We start from the raw sequence: 16,902 nt of genomic DNA on the forward strand, positions 1-16,902 counted from the left end.
GGACGGACCGTCGCAGGCACGACGGGCCGTCACAGGCTGCGTAACCCTGACTGGGTCAGATTTCTGTTAAATGTTTTAAGGGGCGTTTTGGACTATTCATGCTTATAATTATAAAGTTAGTGGATTAATGTTAATAATTCAATTAGTTGGGGGTTAAAGGAGATAACCTTGAAATAATCAGTGGGTTATTGTTATCATCTTTTATACTTAATTATATGACAATTAGGGTAAAAGAAAAAGGGTTTTGAATAAGAAAAATAGAAAGAACAAGAGAGGGAGAAACGAACGATCAAGAGAGAGAGAAAACGAAGAAGAATGCAACTTTGGGAAAGTAGATTGCTTGATCACAATTCTTCGGTGGAGGTAGGTTATGGTTTATGCTATTTCATAGTAAACTCTTAATAGCGAATGATATGTATTGGGTAGTATTGTAAAGTCTCCTATATGCTTAATTGTGTGTATGCATGATGTGATTATATATATATAATTGTGATGAAACTAGCATGATGAGGCTGTTGAATCTTAAACCCTAAAAACTTCTTTGTTAGTGATGATGCCTTGGTATAAAAGAAGGCTTGATGAACTAAAAGATTGAGGGTAATGGATCGGGTGTCACGAATCGACACGTAGTAGTAGGGGGTCGGAGTGTCACGTTCCGACACCAGGATAGTAGATGGATCGGGTGTCAAGTTCCGACACCAGGATAGTAGATGGATCGGGTGTCACGTTCCGGCACCAGGATAGTAATGGATCGGAGTGTCACATTCCGACACCAGGATAGTAAAGAGAGTGAATCTTGAAATATGTTAATATACTCAATCTAAAGAACCTATTTTCCAAAAGAGTATGGTGTGGAGGCTTGAGTCCTCATATATGTGTTCGGTGATGTTGTAAATGATTCTTATATTTGTTGCTATCACCTGTTAAGAATATTAGCTGATTTTATGTATTATCTGAAATATATTGCTTTCTATTTTGAGTTGGCCGATGATACCTACTCAGTACTCGTGTTTTGTACTGACCCCTACTTGTATTTGTTTTTCTTTGTTATTTGTGGAGTGCAGCAAACGTACCATCGTCTTCAACTCAACCGCAACTCTAGCCAGTCTTCATCACGTCAGATCTCAGGGTGAGCTAATGCTTCTAGCTTGGACTGGATCTTCTTCTTCATGTCTTGATGCCTTGAAGTTCCGGCATGGACTAGCTGTGTTATTTATTTTAGCTTCCTAGATATTCTTAGATTTAGTAATTTGAGGATAGATGTTCTTGTGGTGATGACTTCCAGATTTTGGGGATGATAAGTATTAAATTTTAGAAATTATTAATTGATTCCGTTAATGAGTTTTAAGTCTTCCGTATTATATTCTGTTTATTATGATTGAAATGTTGGGATTAGATTGGGTTGTTCGCTCACATAGTAGGATAAGTGTGGGTGCCACTCGCGACCCGTTTTGGGTCGTGACATATGTTGACTTTCTACCTAAACAAAAAATTCTACCAAACATAGTATAACTTTATACGTTGTTTTATACATGAATAAAATGTAAGTTATACCGTAACCAAACAACCCCTTAATAATTGGTATAAAACTAATAGAATATACAAATAACAATTGTCTCATAATACTTAATATATATTACCTTAATATACAACCCATTATATACATAACTTTAATAATTTGTATATAAATTACACTACCTGATATTCCCGATGTTTTTCAAATTTGTCCAGTTCTAATGAGGTAGTCTCCTATGAATTAATGTTTATGACTTTTCTCTTATTTCCATTTCGAGTTGTTGATGACTATCTGAATTGTCATCGAGTCATTTTTTTTAATCTCAATTCAACAAATTGTTCAACTTGAACTTGTCTATCACCATAGACCCTACATTTACCCCAAAACCCTGAGTTAACCAATAGAAAAAGGAAGTGGATTATTAACAATATTGACATGCAATGGCATACCTGGTAATCCTTATAGATGGAGATGAATCCTCCATTCTGATTTTGAAGAACTTATAATTTGATAAGAAAGAAAGATTTTAAATATATATATATATATATATGAAAAAACTAAGAAGCATAATACGTATATAATTGTTAATGAAGGAAAAAATATAAAAAAATGGGATTCATGAGTTGAAAGCAAGACAGGAGGAGAACGTAAAATTTTCTAAATTCGAAATTCAGAATAGGAGTGGAGGAGTGATTTTAGGAGAAAGATATAGAATGGGGATATGAGAGATAAAATTGATTTTTGTATAAAATTATATACAAAAGCATAAAAAGGTCTTTTACGGTTGGGTATAAAAAGAAGTGGTGAGTCTCATTAATTATGCTAAAAAATGAAACTATAATTACTGAGAGTAAATAAATTAAAATATATCCTTATTAATTAATTACTTAGGAATATTTGTCATCCCACGTAATTTTCCCTTCTTCTTTTGATTTATATTTGTATACAATGGTTTATATTTGTATTTTCTTTGGTTTTCAGTTTTGTCACCATATACATTCAATCTTTTTGTTTGTAACCTTTTAAAGTTTGTATAAACGTATTTCAGATTTTGTATAATAATTAATATAATATATTTTGTATAACTGTTTTAAGTTCATATGTTTATGTTTGTAACAATTTGTTATTTCAAGTTTTATCATATTTATATATTTCAGACTTTATATTGCTCGAAAAAACACGCGAATTATACAAATGAGATGACTTTATATTGCTCAATTATACAAAAACACGTGAAATTTATACAAATGAGATGTAAATTATACAAATTATTGCTCAGTCTCTCTCGCCTCTCTCCTTCCTTTCCCATTCTCTTTCCCCATATATAAATGCATATGTATAATATACAATTATCTAACTGATATACAAATACAACTCACCTTTCGCCCACTCTCTGTCGTCTCTCATTCACTTCTCTCCTCCCTCTCCCAATCTCGATCGCCTCTCTCCTCCCTCCTCTAAACTGGCTCGCTTCTCTCATCTCTCTCCCAATCTTGCTTGCTATATATACAAATACATATGTATAATATACAATTATCTAATCGATATACATATATAATTCACCTCTCTCCCTGTCACGACCCAAATAGAGTAGTAAGTGACACCCACACTTAAGCTCCTAGGTGGGAGAACAAACAAATTTAACCCCGACTTACAAAATACTAGCATAAAGCGGAAGCTCAAAATCTTACCAAATATCATTTCCCAAAACCTGAAAGTCATCACATCAAGGACATCTAATCTCCAAATACTAAGTCTAAGAATATCAAATACACCAAAATAAAAGAATAACATGATATGTGTCCAAAATTATAGGGCATCATGCTATGACCGAGAGAATTCAACACGAGCTTGAATGACTGGCTAGAGCTGAGGGAAATTCGAAGTCATTGGTACACTCGTTGCACTCTATAAAAGGAAAACAAAGAAAAACACAAGTAGGACTCTGTACGGGGCAACAAGTACTGAGTAGGTATCATATTGGCCAACCCAAAATAGAAACTAATATACAATGAATAATAGTATGAACTCAACTATGACACTTAACAGGTGGTAAGCAACAAACAACATGAACAAGTGACTACATAATCAATCATAATATCAAACGTACTCATGAGGACTCATGCTTCCACGCCACGGCTCATTTGGGAAATGTGTTCTTTGAGATTGTTTACATTAACTTAATTCAATATCTTTTTCCTTTAATGTTTCTGTGTCGGAATGTGACACTCCGATCCAATTATACCGTGTCGGAACGTGACTCTCCGATCCAATAATACCATTAATTTATCATTTATTATCACCACTTTTCAATTAATTGATAATATTTCATCAAGCCTTCTTTATTCAAGACATCACTTCAATAAAGAGGGTTCAAGATTATAAATTTCACGGTCTCCTGATTTCAGACCAATCACAAACCACACAACCAAATCACACAATATCACAATCAAGTACGTAGACTTCACAATATCATTCAATGCATATCAATCACATTAAGAGTCTATCTATCAAATAGAATAAACCATAACCTACCTCCACCGAAGGACCAAAGTGAAACAAGCTACTTCTCCATTACTTTTCCTTTTCTCAATGCCTCAAAACTTTCCAATCTATCAAGTATATATATCCATAATTTGTAAGTTAACGAGTCTATAAGCACTCATATTATTCTATGTCTAGCTTGAACCCGACAAAAAGACTTACATAATTCTTTAATCAATTTCTTAAAGTTCAAACTTTAAGGTAAGTCTAAATTCCTTCAATCAATATCACTTTAATGAAATTTAAATAATTCGCTACACCTATTATTTAATTATCTATTTCAATATATCAAAATATAATTTACAATGTAAAAACAGAATATTAATATATAAAGATAGAAGCCACAAGTCACGAAACCAGTGCAGACAAACTAACAACGATCCAAACTTAATTCAATTATAACGCCTAGATCCCAATTTGATTAAGAATCATCGTACAACCTTAGTTGCTCAACATTAATGTTTGGTCTCCATCTTCCAATCACAATGCACTATTAGTATTTAATTGAAGTCCTTATACAGCCACAATGTCTTATAATATAATAAGATAAGGACCACTAGATTATTTTAATAATCATAATTATAAGGAATCGTAGTACAACAACCAAATTTGTCAATTTTATGCTTCCATTAACTTGTTAAACTATTTACATAGTGCAAAAGAAAAAAAGAACAAATTGAAACTTAATTACTGCCATATCATCGTTATTCCTTCACCTCTGTTATTACTTTCCTATTTGTATGACATCATCAATAAAATAATAATTTAACCTGAAGAGAATACGAACCTTAGGAATATGGAATGCTTCCAGTTAATTTCTATAAAACAAAAAACTCTAGTACTCAAAACGACCAAAAGGGTGGTTACACTCCCACTCTCTACCCTTTCTCACTCCCCTCCCTCCTCTCTCTCCCAATTCCATTCGTCTCTTTTCTTTCCATAACATGTAGCTAAGAATTGTAATTATCAAACTATAGCTATGGAGAATAATTAAATTATTTTTGAGTGACTGTATGTGAAAGTTCTTTTACTTGACAACCATTTAATGACATCGTCCTTATTTTATTTGGCCTTACTTAACATTTTACTGTTAAAGTGATTTCTTTTGAACGTGGGTTCACATCTTCCTTGGTTTTATTTGGAAGGTTACTGGTGTAAATCTCGTCTTGCTAATTCCATCTGTCAATGAAAATGTTAGTTCCATCTGTCGATGAAAATGTTACTCTGTCTATTTTAATTTATGTGACAATTTCATTTTTCGAGAGTCAAATAGTTCAAGTTTGATCAAGAATTTACGCATGAAATCTTCAATTTTTTGAAATGAAATTTATATACTTGTAAACTACGTAAAAAAAACTATAAGTTACGATATTTAACAATCCAAAATATTAAAATGATGTATGAAAAATTTATGATGAAAATTAATTTATTTAAATCTAGAATTCTAAAATTTGTCACGTAGACGGAGAGAGTATTAGTCTTATATATCATGGTAAGTAGTGGATAAAAACATTTGTATTACTTTCTTAATTGTCCGCAACATCGTCATATATGCAACCTTCTTGAATACACCTTCTAAACTATTAAAAACTATTGTATCAAAAACTATTAGTTATGTATAAAAAAGGTGATACTTCAAAAAATAGTAAAATTCCACTCGAGCCCTAAGGTATTATGTCCAATGACCATATTGCACATGAAATTATTGTTGAATATGCTAGCTAATATTTCTTTGTTGTTGGCAGGATAAGATACAAACATATCTGGTGTGTTTGTTCTTTTGTTATGTTATCAGGACACAAGTCCTCTAACAAGAGTGGTTGATGTTGTTTCTCTCTGTTTATCTGTCCAACAAGAGTGGTTGGGTTTATGCCCTATTTATTACTATACATAAGTTTTCCTTTTAGAAATTTTTTAAAATATTTTACTAGTTCTTTTTTGTAGGAAATATTATATGACTCTATAATATATGTTTGTTCCTTCTAACATAATCAACATTCACAATATAGTCCTAGAATTTTGAGAGTTGCGGTTATGAAGGAGAATTTTGTGTACCTCCTTGTATTCCGAGTAAATTGGTTGAGGTTGTTTCTCTTTGCATTTTGTACTCTCATATTTATAGTAGATTGCTCATCTTCTTTGTGGACGTAGGTCGATTGACCAAACCACATTAAATGTTTGTGTCTTTTGATATGTTTCTCGTTTGTCTTGCTACTCGTGGTCTTTCGAGGTTTACTTTGCTAGCTTTCACATTAAACTTGCTTATTTTCGGTCCTAACAAGTGTTATTAGAGTCAGATTCAACGATGGAGCCAGGTTAGAGATGGTTATGTCTTGGTGGGTGTAGTTCTAGGCGTAACCTTTTTGATAGTAATGAAGATTTATGTTAGAGAAATTGTTTCAGAGAGGGTATGGGGGAGAATTTGTGTACCTCCTTGTATCTTGAGTGAATTGGTTGAGGTTGTTTCTCTCTATATTTTGTACGATCATATTTATAGTGAATTGCTCATCTCCTTTGTTGATATAGGTAGATTGATCGAACCATGAAGAAAATACTATTGACTTGTTTGGTGTTATTAATTGTTCTCTTGATATAAGATGAGTCTTAACAAACACTAATAATTTCAACTCGAAAGACTTAAGTGCGATTATATGTATTTAAATCTAAAATTTTGAAATGTGTCACATAGACGGAGAAAGTATTAGTCTTATCATCGTAAGATTTATCTAAAAACATTTTATCACTTTCTTAATTGTTCGCACCATCGTCATATACACCCCCTTCTTGAATACACCTTCTAAACTATTAAAAACTATTAATTATACATAAAAAAGAAAAGGTGATACTTCAAGAAATAGTAAAATTTCACTCAAGTCCTATGTCCAATGATCATATCTGTCCTTTTGTTCTTTTATCATGTTATCGGGACACAAGTCCTCTAACAAGAGTGATTGAGGTTGTTTCTGTGTATTTATCTGCCCATGAGGTTGTTTCTGTGTATTTATCTGCCCAACAAGAATGATTCAATTTATTTGTCTTGATTTATTATCATAAATAAATTTTTCTTTTTAGGAAAAGATTTTTATATTTTACTAGTTCTTTTTTTGTTGGAAAGGTTTTAGTGCTCTATAAATATAGACTCGTTCCATCTAACTTGATCAACATTCACAACGTAGTTTTATGATTTTGAGAGTTGCGGTTATGGGGGAGAATTTGTGTACCTCCTTGTATTCCGAGTGAATTGGTTGATGTTGTTTCTTTATGTATTTTGTACTCTCATATTTGTAGTGCATTGCTCATCTCCTTTGTGGACGTAGGTCGATTGACCGAACCACGTTAAATTTGTGTGTCTTTTGGTATGTTTCTCGTTTGTCTTTTTACCCGTGGTCTTTCAAGGTTTGCTTTGTTATCTTCCACGTTACAACTGCTTATCTTCATTGTATTCCGAGTGAATTGGTTAATGTTGTTTCTCTCTATATTTTGTACTCTCGTATTTAAAGTGGATTGCTCATCTCCTTTGCGGATGTAGATTGATTGACCTAATCACATTAAAACTTCGTGTTTTTTGGTGTGTTTCTCGTTTCTCTTAGCTTCCGCATTACACCTGATTATTTTGATCCTAACACAACTTGGGTTAGATATCAACCATAATTGGGTTGAGATAATAAATAAGTCAATAAACAATCCATGTTTGAACGAGTAGTACATGATATGATGGACTATTTTTGTCACCTTTTTAGACAATTGATCAAATCCAATTTAAGTATTAGTATAATTAGACCTTGTCATAATTTCCAATAACATAAATGTGAAAAAATCTTTAATGCCTAAAAATGTTATTTCGCAAAGTTGGACATTTATTGTGTAATAAAACATAGTTTGACTAATAAAATGAAACTTTTGCTCGAGAATATATAGTTATCCTTTCATCTTATTTGTGAGTATATATCATAAAATTACATTCTTTAAAAAAACTTCATAAGATGAATTTTTATATGATCACTAGTTTAATCTTTTCATTGTTATTTCTCTTGTCCTTGAGTGGAGTTGTTGCTACTAATTCCACCAAGTCATTTCTACCTCACTATGAAGTATGGATTGTTAGTGACCTCCCAAATGGAACACATCCTTTATTTTTTCGTTGTTGGTCTAGACATAGTGATTTGGGATCTCATTTCCTAAATCCTGATGATCCTGAGGGCTTTCATTGGCGTTTTCGTCAAAATTTTTGGAAAACAACTAAGTATCAATGTGAATTCGTTTGGGTTACCAAGACCTTGACATTTAATGTTTTTAATCGAGGCTTATCAATCATATGTCAAGGTCGTGGTAATATATGTTATTGGTTGGTTAGGGAAAATGGCTTTTATTTTGCAAATTATGTCAACCCTTTTCCAGGTGACTTAAAGAAAATGTATTCATGGTGATATGATTGATGATAATCTATGATAATGAAAACAAAATATTATTGACTTGTTTGGTGTTATTAATTGTTGTTTTCTCTTTGATATATCATGAGTATTCATAAACACTAATAATTTCAACTCAAAAAACTTATGTGTGATAATATGTGTTTAATTTAATAGTGTTGTGATTTTATGTATCGTGATTCAAACTTTATTTTAGAGTTTTAAGTCATTAAATTAATTTTTGTAATAAAAAAAATTATTTAGATTGTTCTAAGCATTACAAAAGGTTATTTTCTTTGTCTCAATTCGTTTTACTTGATTTGGAGTATAAGATTCAAGCTAACTATTGTACATATGTTCATGTGAATTCAAACATAAAGTTTTCATTTTTTTAATAATAAATTTATATATTTATAAGATTATATAAAAAATATTTTAAGTCATAGTAGTTAATGAATCAAAATATTTGAAAAGTTCTTGAACGAATTATTATTAAAGAATAGAATATTTTTGATTGGTCAAACAGTAACTAAGGCAAATAAATTATAATAATAAGAGTAATAAAATTATGTATCATTCCATTTATGAAAATAATATATTTTTTGTTGAGATTTTATGATTGAAGTTTCTTAGACAAATCATGCTATGGCAGTAGGAGATTCTTTAAACATGGAAAGAGATGTTAGGATCCAAGGAATGAAATAAAATATCAAATTCTGTGACTATACCATTTAAGTTTATTCCTGAAAAAACAATACATAGTTATTTGCTTATCAAGTTGTAATGTTCATCAATAAATACATGTAAAAAAATTTTATAAAGTCTTATTCATCAATAAAATTTCGAAATATTAAAAACACTCTTAAATTTGACATAAATTATTAGTTTTTCTGAAATTTGACGTAAATTATTAGCTTCACCCTCAAATTATTGACAGCCTTAAAAATACTCTTTTACTTGACTAACTAAACTCAAATACACCTCCGATCTTACAACATGAATTAAATACACTTCTAAATTGTCTTTAAGTTTAGAACGTTTTTAATGCTTCTCTCGACTTTTTGTTAAGAGTCTCACATTCCTATATGATTATGATACCATTTACTACGTCATATGACATATCGAGTGTTAATATAACATAACAGAGAAAAAACTAATAATTTAAGCAAGTTTATTATTTTTAACACTTCTCTCAACTTCAATCAACAAATTTGTATCAATTGTGTCTGAAAATTTATTCACTGATCATTTTTTTGTAAAATAAAATTTGAAAAATCATGAACGAAAGCATGAAATTCAAAGAAAAATTTACATGTATGAAAAATTTAAGGAGAAAATGTGGGAAAATTATGAAAATACAATAAGGAAAGATTATTGTAGTGCAATTGGTATGCTTTAAATAACATGATTAAATTGACAATTTTTTACCATGTTTGAAAAAATAAAAAAATCCATTTTGTTATACTTTGATAAAATTCTGCTACTATGCTCTGAAAAGTGAAAAATCCTTCTAGAACTTGTAATACTTAAGAGCCTATTCGGGATTGCTGTTGGGAGTAAAGAAGCTCAGGAATTTTATTCTTTTTTTGAAAAATTATGTATTTTGATAAATTCTTATAATCGCTTTTAAATGAAAGCAAAAATAGTTTTTTTGCGGTTGAAAATTAATTAGAGATAAATTTTTTTATATGTTTTGACAAATTCTTAAAATCACTTTTAAATGAAAGCAAAAGTTGTTCTTTTATGGTTGGAAAATAGTTAGAAATTTCTATTTTATTAGAACAACAGATGCAGAAACAAAAAATTATTATTTTAAGACTAAATATCCCTTACAAATATACATATTTATCAATTTGTCCCTTATTTATTAATTGACTTTCACAAGTTTTTTTTTTGAAGGTTTGGTTTATTTCTATCCAAGAATTTTATTTTTTTTATTTTTCTGTGATAAAATTTATTTTATTTATATTTATATTACTATTTATATATTTATTTTGCATATATTATTTTACAAAATTAGATATAGATAATATCAAATTTTATTTTTTAAATTTATGTATTATTTTGTTTTAGTTTGATTTTTTTTAAACTTTAAAGTATATTATTTTACAAAATTAGAAATAGATAATATCAAATTTTATTTTTTAAATTTATGTATTATTTTATTTTAGTTTGAATTTTTTTAAACTTTAAAGTATTACAATTTTTTTTTTATAATAGCTAAGATTGAATCCAAGAAATCAGGTAACAAATAACAAAAGATTCTTCTTTTCACTATTTTCAACATTATTTACATATGTATAATATTGATTGAAATTTTAAATATATACATTTTAATTAATTAAATTAAAAATACAGCTGAAGTTTTCATATTAGATGTTTAAAATAGTTCCTCTCCGTAAGATAATCTTAACATTAAAAGCACATTAATACTTTTTCTTTTTCATAATTTGATTCTCAAAAACATCAATTTTTTTTTTAAAAAAAATATAAGTAAACACAAATAACTTATCAAAAACACTTTTCAAATAAGTTTACCTAACACAATTTTTTGTTAAAAGCACTATTTTAAAAAGCTATTATTAAAAAAAATGCATCTAAAAATAAGCAGTTTTTAGTAGCACGACCAAACAGGCTCTAAATCTTACATTGACCTCATGTAGATATAGAGACCAAAACAAGCTTAACTGTCAAAAGATGAAGATTCAGATATATTGGAATAGCAGGACTGCATTGAGTCATACTTTCCCAACAGTAAATATGAAAGAAAACTAGATAAACATTTCTGAGATATTAGATACACTTATTGACAACAATCATATCGATTTACCTTATAACTAGCTCAACCTTAGAAGAAGCTCTGGGTAAATCACTCAAATCTTTACTGGATTTAGTTCCTATCGGTTGTTCAATGAAGATCCTTAGCAAAGACGGTGCCTGAAAAATGAATAGCATAGCAAAGGCCTGTACACAGTTTGGACTCGCGAAACCATAGAAACTCACATACTCTAGCTTGTTCAATGGTAGTTGCAAGCAGTCAGGCGTCATCAGACATTTCACAAATGCTTCAACATTATCATTGGTACCTTTGACCTAATGGTATAAGCAAACACCATTAGCTTCGACTTCAAATATATGAAGAGCCAAAAAAAAAAAAAGAACCACCAGATATATTTAACATTTCTTACCCTAATCTTAAGTTCACTCAAATTGGGGGAACACTTGATTAATTGTAGAACGCAAGAACTATGACCCAATTTGCCAAAGTCAACAGAGAGGGACAGCTTCTGCAAGCAGTTGAGAATAAAAGGAGGAGCACTTGATAGAACTACGTCTGCACTCAAAAGCTTTAGAGCAAATACAATGATTACAATCTCACTTGAATGAAATCACTATAGGAGATATTCAAATGAAAAAACAAGTTCATGTCTTACCTCAATGAAAAGTGAATCCAACAGGAGTACCTCAAGTGCAGGCAAGCTATCAAGAAGTTTCATCAATGTTGATCTATGATCATGTTTTGGATTATTAACCACTTTGGAAAACACAAGTCCTAAATCTCTCAAATTCTTGCAGTTCATGAAGCAATTTAGTGCGATATAGGAGTGAGGGTAACAAACATACAAGGACTTCAACACTGGTGAAACAATGTTTAGGTATTGCATACCATCACAACAGTTCAAGGTCAAATTAGCAAGAAGAGGGGCCTTGATAACACAATGCTCTGAAAAGGTTACTGATGCCAACCGAAGGGTTACAAGATTGGGAAAGCCACGAAAAGAATCAGGTGGTTTAAAGGAACATCTAGCAAGTTTCAACTGTGTCAGGGTTGAACAGTGAAATACACAAGGAGGCAGTGTATAGCTACGATCATCAATATTAGAAATTCTAAGGTGTAGCTTCTTGACACTATTTCTGGTGACATAAAGAACCCACCTATCAATAGCTGTATATGAAGCTAAATCTTCTACTCTAACGTCAAGATCAAACTGCACAATCTTGCCCATATGCAGTAACATAATCCCGTCTACTACTTCTCTGAATTTGGATTCAGACTCATCTATTAACTCATCACAAAACTCGTAATCGAGCACCAGTTTTGGAAGCTCGCTCCAAATGTATCTCCAGCTTTTGGACAATGTACAAGTTTTTGCAGCTTCTTTAATAGGCAAGAGCTCAAGGATACAATCAATAACATTTCTTGGTAGGACACTAATTCTATCTTCTATGTCCCCCTCAACCGCAACGCTTACTCCATCTGTGAAAAATTATTTAAATGATCTTATTAAGGGTTAAATTTTCATTTATCTGTTAGAGAAAAGTTGATAAATCTCAATAAGGCATCAAGTTTATAATCCAGGAAGAATCAACAAAATAAGAAGAAGAGGAAGTACCTTGATTCATGTTTGATTTTCTTTTTCTGATTTGATTTTTTTCCCACCTTACTAGCAATAGTGCATAATTTGTCCAAAGAGGTGTCTTGCTCTGTCAGTGACAAGAAAAGAGGAGATCATTATGATAGTAGATGTCTATAAGAAGGATGATAGAGGTGTTGAACCATTTCAGTAGGGTGAAAGGCCTTGTGGCAAATCTGGACAAGTCTAATGTATTCGTAGCTGGGGTGGATGATGTTATGAAGGAACAAATATTGCAGCTGACAGAATTTACACTTGGTGATCTTCCCGATCAGATACTTGGGCTTGCCATTATCATCAAAGAAATGAACAAAGATCGATTGCCATCAACTGATCGGCAAGATAACCAACAGGATTACTAGTGTATATTCAAAAACACTGTCAGATGCAGGCAGATTGCAGGTCATAAATGATGTACTCGCTCTATAACTTTTGGAGCAATGTTTTCATCTTGTTTGAAAGTATTTTGAAAGAGGTTGATAGAAAATGTAGGGATTATCTATGGCATATTGGGAAATAAGAGATCAAGAGGAAGGTAGCACTTGTATCGTGGGAGAAAATTTGTGTGCCAAAGAAGAATGGTGGACTGAACATCAGGAGCTGCAGATTATGGAATATTGCATCAGTTGGTAAATTGATATGGCAGATTGCTAGCAACACAGATACACTATGGATAAGGTGGGTGCATGGACTAAATATGAAAGACGAGCAAGATTTTTGGACACATACACCCTCTAAGGATAGCAGCTGGTATTGGAGGAAGCTTAACTCCATTAAATTAACCATGGGAATGTGGTATACTAATGGAACCTACTGTCTATTGACCTATGGAGCATATAATGTGAGTTGTAGTTACAACCAGTTACTGGGTAGGCAGTTGAAACTACCTGTAGCAGACTTGATATGGAACTCTCTCATGCTGCCTAGACACAGGTTTGTTATATGGCTAGCAAATCAGGATAAACTGCTAATGAAAGAGATGAAGATCAAACTGCAAATGCCAATAGAAGATGAAAAGTGTTGCCTATGTGGAGAAAGCAAACCGGAGGCTCAAGTACATTTATTTGCAGAATGTACCTGGACAACAAAAGTGAAGGAAGCACTTGAGACTTGGTCGGGTATTTGAATACAAAAAATGGAAGTGACAGAATGCCTAAAATGGATAAGAAGAAGAGACTGGAAGCAATATAAGAAAGAAATAGCTATAGCTATATGGGGAGCCAGAATCTATCACACTTGAAGAGCAAGAAATTGGAAACTATTCACAGGGACAATAGTAAATACAGAGATTACAATCACACAGATAAAGAAAAAGATACTGGAAAGAGTGGATTACCCGAAGGATAGAAGGAAAGCTAGTAAATGTAGATACTTGGTTCAGAAACTTTGTAACTAGATTTGTCTATGTTTGAGGCTTTAGAGGAAAGGGTACCCAGTGTTTTGGGAAGCGAGAAGCGGAAAAAAGCGACGAGGGCTTGCTTCACAGAAGCGAGAAGCGTGAAGCGAAGCGCGCGCTTTTTTTAAAAAAGCGCGTGACATTTAGTATAAAAATAAAAAAATATTCAATAACTAAATAGAGGTAATATAGTCTTAAATTGAAAGAAATTACATAGGCAAAAATACTCATAAGTCATAACATATAAAGCAAAATATCAAAAACATAATTAAATCACGAAGATTCAAACTCCTATTCTTCAACAAGGCTGCTAGACTGATCACAAAAAAAAAAAGAAAAAAAAAGCAAAAGAATTGAAAAAAAACCCAGAGGAGGCAACAGTCAGTAATTAGAAACAGAGCAGGCAGCAGAGATGAAGAAAAGAAGAGAAGAAGAAGAAAAAACTAGAGTAGTCGAAACTCAGAGAGATGAAGAGATGAAGCACACGCGAAGATTGTATATTTCAGGAGAAAAGAAACTCATAGAGATGAACTAATAAACATTAGCTAAAAAAGAGATGAACAAAAAGTTACCTGCAGTCGCGGTTGAGGTTGAAGAGAGAGGCAGCCTCAGTCAAGATCGTCAGAAGAGAAAGAAGGGAAAGAAGTATTGTGAAAGAAGAGTCGCGAGGAGAGAAAGAAGGGAAAGAGTTGTGAAAGAAGAGTCTTGAGGAGAGAGAAGGTTATATTTCAGATTATTTTTTACAAAAAAACCTAATTTTTTTTAAAAAAACCCTAATTGTCGCTTTTTTTTTATAAAAAGCGAGCTTTATTGCGGTTTTGCCTTAGGGTCGCTTCTCGCTTCTTCATCTGAAGCGAGAGCTTTTTTCAGATCGCCTCGCCTCAAGATAAAAAAGCGCACAAGGGTCGCCTCGCTTTGAAGCGCGCTTTTCACAACACTGAGGGTACCTTCGTGGAAGGTGGCTCCTCTACCTAAAGTGCTCTATAGGTGTAAATTTTTGGCTGTCAATGGTAATTCTTCACAGTTTACCAAAAAATAAACATTTTTATCCTCCAAAAGGGCAGAAAAGGAGCAACGACATCAGGACCTCGACTGAAATTGTCATACACAACCTGAACCACCGAACAACCCAAGATAGTGGCGACGCCATGAATTTAGTTAAGGATATTCAAGCTTTGAAGCTCGAAATTTAAAAGAATACAACAAATTGGAACAAAACGATAACATCAAATCACACTACGTAACAATATATAGGTCACTCACAAAAACACTTGATAGAGCAAAAATTCTTTAAATTAAAACTAAAATAAGGAAGACAACGCAAAGAATTCTACTAATGAAAGCATAATCAAATATAACATTACAACTTCACTTATAATAGACTCATTAGAAATAAGAGAACCTCTTCTCTGTGAAGCCTTTCACTGTAGGAGAAACCACTTGCTTCTACTAAAACAAAACACTTCAAAACTTAGAAACATTTTGCTCTCTAGAAAAATGATTTTCAAATCCAAAAAACACTAGGTCTGCCTTTCTTTCCAACGATCCAAGTCTTGGTAGATAAAAACCTAATGTTGCTGGTGGGAAGCCGAACATATCCAGTACAATTAGTTGAATTGTGCGAAAGCTGGCTTTAACACCACATTGTAAAGAAAAAAATAGGATTCAATTTTATTCTAGTTACAAAATTCCATATCTACCAAACAACAATTACATACAGATCAAAATTCAAATCACAAGCTCTCTGTACGTGAATAATCTAAGCATGAGATTTTCTTATTCTAGTTGCCAATTCCATTTCTACCAGACAGACAAAAACTCATTCATTTCATAATTTAGGGTTTCGTGAAGAATTTCAGGTACCGCTAAAAAAAACGGTGATAAATAATAGCTCAAAATTTTAGTTTGATTTGGTTTATTTGTTCTTCTGTATGAAATAAAAGAGAAGAGAACCGATCAAACCTCAGCGAAGACTGCCGGCGACGGCGAAGAGCAGAACCGGAGTGAAATGCTTTTACTAATTAATGTATTTTCGTACTAACATATTTGATTAAAGATTTTAAACGCATGATTTGTGGTATTCTTTAGACATAATAAATAAAGGCATAATACATAAATCTGTCCTTTAACTTGGCTTCAAATCACATTTATGCTCTTCAACTTTGGGTGTGCACAAATAGACACTTAAACTTGTATAAAGTTGAACAAATAGACACACATGTCCTACATGTCATCCTACATGTCATTTTTTGTCCTATGTGGTGTCCTACGTGTATTGTGCCATGTAGGACTCATGTATTTATTTATTTAAAAGTTGGATAGTTAAAGTGCCTATTTGTGCATTATGAAAGTTGGAGGTCAAAGTTAAAATTTAAAGTCAAGTTTAGGGTCTAATATATGTATTATACCATAAATAAATGTGCCATTTAACTTATATTCTAATCATATTTATGTTCTTCAACTTTTGGTGTGAACAAGTAGGCTTTTAAAATTGTATAAAGTTGAAAAAATAGATACACATGTTCTACATATCATTCAATATGTCCATTTTGTCCTACGTGATGTCCTATTGTATTGTGCCATGTAGGATTCATGTGTTTATTTATTTAAAAGTTGGATAGT

General features: G+C 31.8%; 1 protein-coding gene across 2 annotated transcripts; it reads right to left on the minus strand.

Moving 5' to 3' along the window:
* Positions 1–11,067: 11,067 nt before the first annotated feature.
* Positions 11,068–16,369, minus strand: LOC107005587 (F-box/FBD/LRR-repeat protein At1g13570-like). Of its 2 annotated transcripts, none has more exons than XM_015204225.2 (5): positions 16,243–16,369; positions 12,864–12,954; positions 11,904–12,727; positions 11,658–11,816; positions 11,068–11,562 (listed from the first exon to the last, which is right to left on the minus strand). In XM_015204225.2, the coding sequence occupies exons 2-5, from the start codon at positions 12,871–12,873 to the stop codon at positions 11,296–11,298; spliced, it is 1,260 nt and encodes a 419-aa protein (XP_015059711.1). In that variant the 5' UTR covers positions 12,874–12,954; positions 16,243–16,369; the 3' UTR covers positions 11,068–11,295. The 2 variants fall into 2 exon arrangements, with proteins under 2 accessions (XP_015059711.1, XP_027769098.1); XM_027913297.1 differs by lacking the exon at positions 16,243–16,369 and adding an exon at positions 14,853–16,198.
* Between the last annotated feature and the right edge of the window lie 533 nt (positions 16,370–16,902).

The sequence above is a fragment of the Solanum pennellii genome, chromosome 12 (assembly GCF_001406875.1).
Source record: "Solanum pennellii chromosome 12, SPENNV200".
NCBI classification, from domain to species: Eukaryota; Viridiplantae; Streptophyta; class Magnoliopsida; order Solanales; family Solanaceae; genus Solanum; species Solanum pennellii.

Coding starts and splice junctions, on each gene's coding strand:
- LOC107005587 (XM_015204225.2), bottom strand. Junction 11,817..11,903: donor TGGATTCACTTTTCATTGAG/GTAAGACATGAA, acceptor TTTGCTCTAAAG/CTTTTGAGTGCAGACGTAGT. Junction 11,563..11,657: donor TGAGTGAACTTAAGATTAGG/GTAAGAAATGTT, acceptor TTATACCATTAG/GTCAAAGGTACCAATGATAA.